The following is a 3018-nucleotide window of genomic DNA, read 5'->3' on the forward strand; positions in this document are numbered from 1 at the left end:
ATGTCATCCTCCTTCACCCATATCTGATGGTAACCAGATCTCAAGTCTATCTTGGAAAACACCCCATCTCCTTGTAGTTGATCCATCAAGTTGTCTATCCTTGGCAACGGGTACTTATTCTTCACATTCACTTTGTTCAACTAGCGGTAATCCACACACAGTCGCATTCCTCCATCCTTCTTTGTTACCAATAAAACTAGCGCTCCCCACGGTGATACACTCGGTCGAATGAACCTCTTGGCCAGAAGCTCTTCCAACTGAACCTTTAACTCGGCTAGCTCTTTTGGAGCCATCCTATACGGTGCAATCGACACTGGTCCAGCTCCAGGCACCAAGTCTATCGCAAACTCAATCTCCCGTTGAGGTGAACTCAGGGATATCTTCCAGAAATACCTCCGAAAAATTCCTAACTACCGGAGTCTGATCTAAGGCTTGGGTATCACCCGAAGCATTAGCAGTTAACAAGATGTAACCCTTACACTCTTCCCCACTAAAGCGCACCACTACAGAGTTTAGGTAGTATCCCGCGGCTATTACTGCTCCACTCTCTCCTTCCGGCATAAACTGATTTGTCCACTCAAGGCAATCCAACAAAACCCAATTCTTCGATAACCAATCGAACCCCAAAAGCAACTCCAACCCAACCATAGGCAAACAGATCAAATCCTATACAAAATCTCTATCCTCAAGCTTGAAACCTACTTGCTTACAACCTGATCTAGTCATAACTGTCTGATGTGGAGTATGTACATGTAGATCAAAAGGTAACTCTGACACTTTCAAGACTAATTCCTCAACTTTAGCAAACGAGATAAACGAATGCGATGCTCCAGTATCATATAATGCAATTAAAGTCTTATCACTAAATAAACAAATACCTCTCATCAACGGATCTGCCTTGGAAGCATCCTTCGCATTCACAGCAAAGACTCGCCCCTGGTGCTGACCCTGACCCGCATTCGGGTTCTTCCCACGAGCTCAATCCCTCGCGATATGACCAGGCAATCCACAATTAAAGCACCCACTCTGGCTCCCTCTTCCCTTACCACGCTGAAACCGATCATGAGTGTTCTTCCTGAAACCTCCTTGACCTTGGTGGGCGTACCCTCCTCTCTCGAAACTCTGACCCCTCGGATGGTGATACTTGCCACGCCCTCTGCTGCTGCCTCCTCTATGAGTGTCCTTGGACGCAGCCACTGTCTTGGCATATTCCTCCACCACCCTTGCTTTGTTCACTAAGTCGGAGAAGACACGGATCTCCATAGGAGCAACAGCAGTCATAATGCTATCCTTCAAACCCCTCTGGTACTTAATACACCTCCAGCTCTCGAAGGTCTCCGGGTCACCCTGACACACCCGAAAAAACCTACAAAGCTCTTCAAACTTGTTGGTGTACTCAGCCACAGACATGGAATCTTGCTTCAACTGCATAAGCTCCATCTCCTTCACTTCCCTTGCAGACTCAGGGAAGTACTTCTTGTAAAAAGCCGTTCGGAACACATCCCACAGAACCTCAGCATTCTGTAGTTGTAGCAAGCGACACTCTGCTTGCCACCAAGGCTGGGCCTCTCCCGCAAGCTGATAAGCAGAAAACTCCACATACTGATTGTATGGAACATGATGTGCCTGTAAAGCACGCTCCATGGCTTGGAACCAATGGTCCGCTTCAGTGGGATTAGTTGATCCTCGGAATGTTGGTAGATGAACCATGAGGAAGGTTGCCAAAGTCATCGGAATGCCTCCTATGTTATCTCCGTTTCCTTCAGCGTTAGCATGAGCATTCCCTTCACCGTTCACATTTTCGTTGCTATTCCCGTTTCCGTTGCTGTTCCCGGCCGGTTGACCTAGCCTCTGCACAGCTTGCAGAGTCGCAGCAGCATTCGCCTCCATAGTGTTGGCCAGATTCTCCATCGCCGCCATGAATTCGGCATGGTTGTCCGCCGGTAGCTCGTTCTTACTCTCACATGAACGTACTCGACCTCGCCCGCGAGTAGCCATGTAGGATTTCTGTCTACACCAAACAATCGATATCAAGGTGATTAGTCTCAATATCAAAAGTCTAGTGCTTCAATTTATCCCAAACAGACACTCACAAACAAGCATGCTATGCATATATCAAACAGATAACCTAATAGCATCAAAGAAAAGACACATAGAGTATGCACTAAAGCACAATCGGTCCATCCCTCAGGCTCACGAAGACGAACCACTCTGATACCATTAAATGTTACATCTGTAACACCCTAATTAGCCTAAGCCTTACCTCGTGTTGTAAAGCAAAGATTAATCAAGGGTTACGACAGTTCTAAGCTTATTTATATATTATATATAGAAGGAGTTGATAATATCTAGAAGCCTGATGAAGAATATAGCTCAAATACCGGATTTGAAAAGCGCAAAACGTACTAACGTAGCTACTAACTTAAAACTTAAGAACCAGGTATAGAATGACAAAACATCATAGTATAATAGTATAATATCATAAGACACTAGCCACGACTCACGGAGTTTAAGCCGGCTAGCCATATACAGACCATGTATGTAACCAGACAGTAAAAACAGCTTATACAAATTTTGTTCTCTCAATACAAGCCTCTAGGCCAAAGTAAAATACAAAAGTGAGAGACATATATATATATATATATAGTAAATCAAAAGACTCCAAAAGATAATCCAGATCCTCCGCTCCTATCACCAATCAGACAATTCACTGAGGTGGATTGCGACCTGCATCTGAAAAACACAACAGAATATGGTATGAGAACTGAAAGTTCTTAGTATGGTAACAGTGCCCAGTGATGTAGGATATAAGACCCCGGAACACCAAAGGCAATCCTAGACTCTATATCCATCATAAGAATTCAAGCTTAAAGCATACTAAACCAAAACAGCATAATATGTAATTCCTCAGTACAACTTAAACCTTAATACTATAACAGGGTAATCTATCCTAGGAAAATTCTACTCTAATCAAACACCGCTGTTCCACAGCCTTCACCATCCGATCACCATGCGATC

General features: G+C 44.4%; 1 protein-coding gene across 1 annotated transcript; it reads right to left on the reverse strand.

Annotated features, from left to right (window-relative positions):
- Positions 1-978: 978 nt before the first annotated feature.
- LOC107465311 (uncharacterized) lies at positions 979-1998 on the reverse strand. Its single transcript, XM_016084296.1, has one exon. The coding sequence runs from the start codon at positions 1996-1998 to the stop codon at positions 979-981; it is 1020 nt and encodes a 339-aa protein (XP_015939782.1).
- Positions 1999-3018: the final 1020 nt, after the last annotated feature.

This window comes from Arachis duranensis, chromosome 9 (genome assembly GCF_000817695.3).
Source record: "Arachis duranensis cultivar V14167 chromosome 9, aradu.V14167.gnm2.J7QH, whole genome shotgun sequence".
NCBI classification, from domain to species: Eukaryota; Viridiplantae; Streptophyta; class Magnoliopsida; order Fabales; family Fabaceae; genus Arachis; species Arachis duranensis.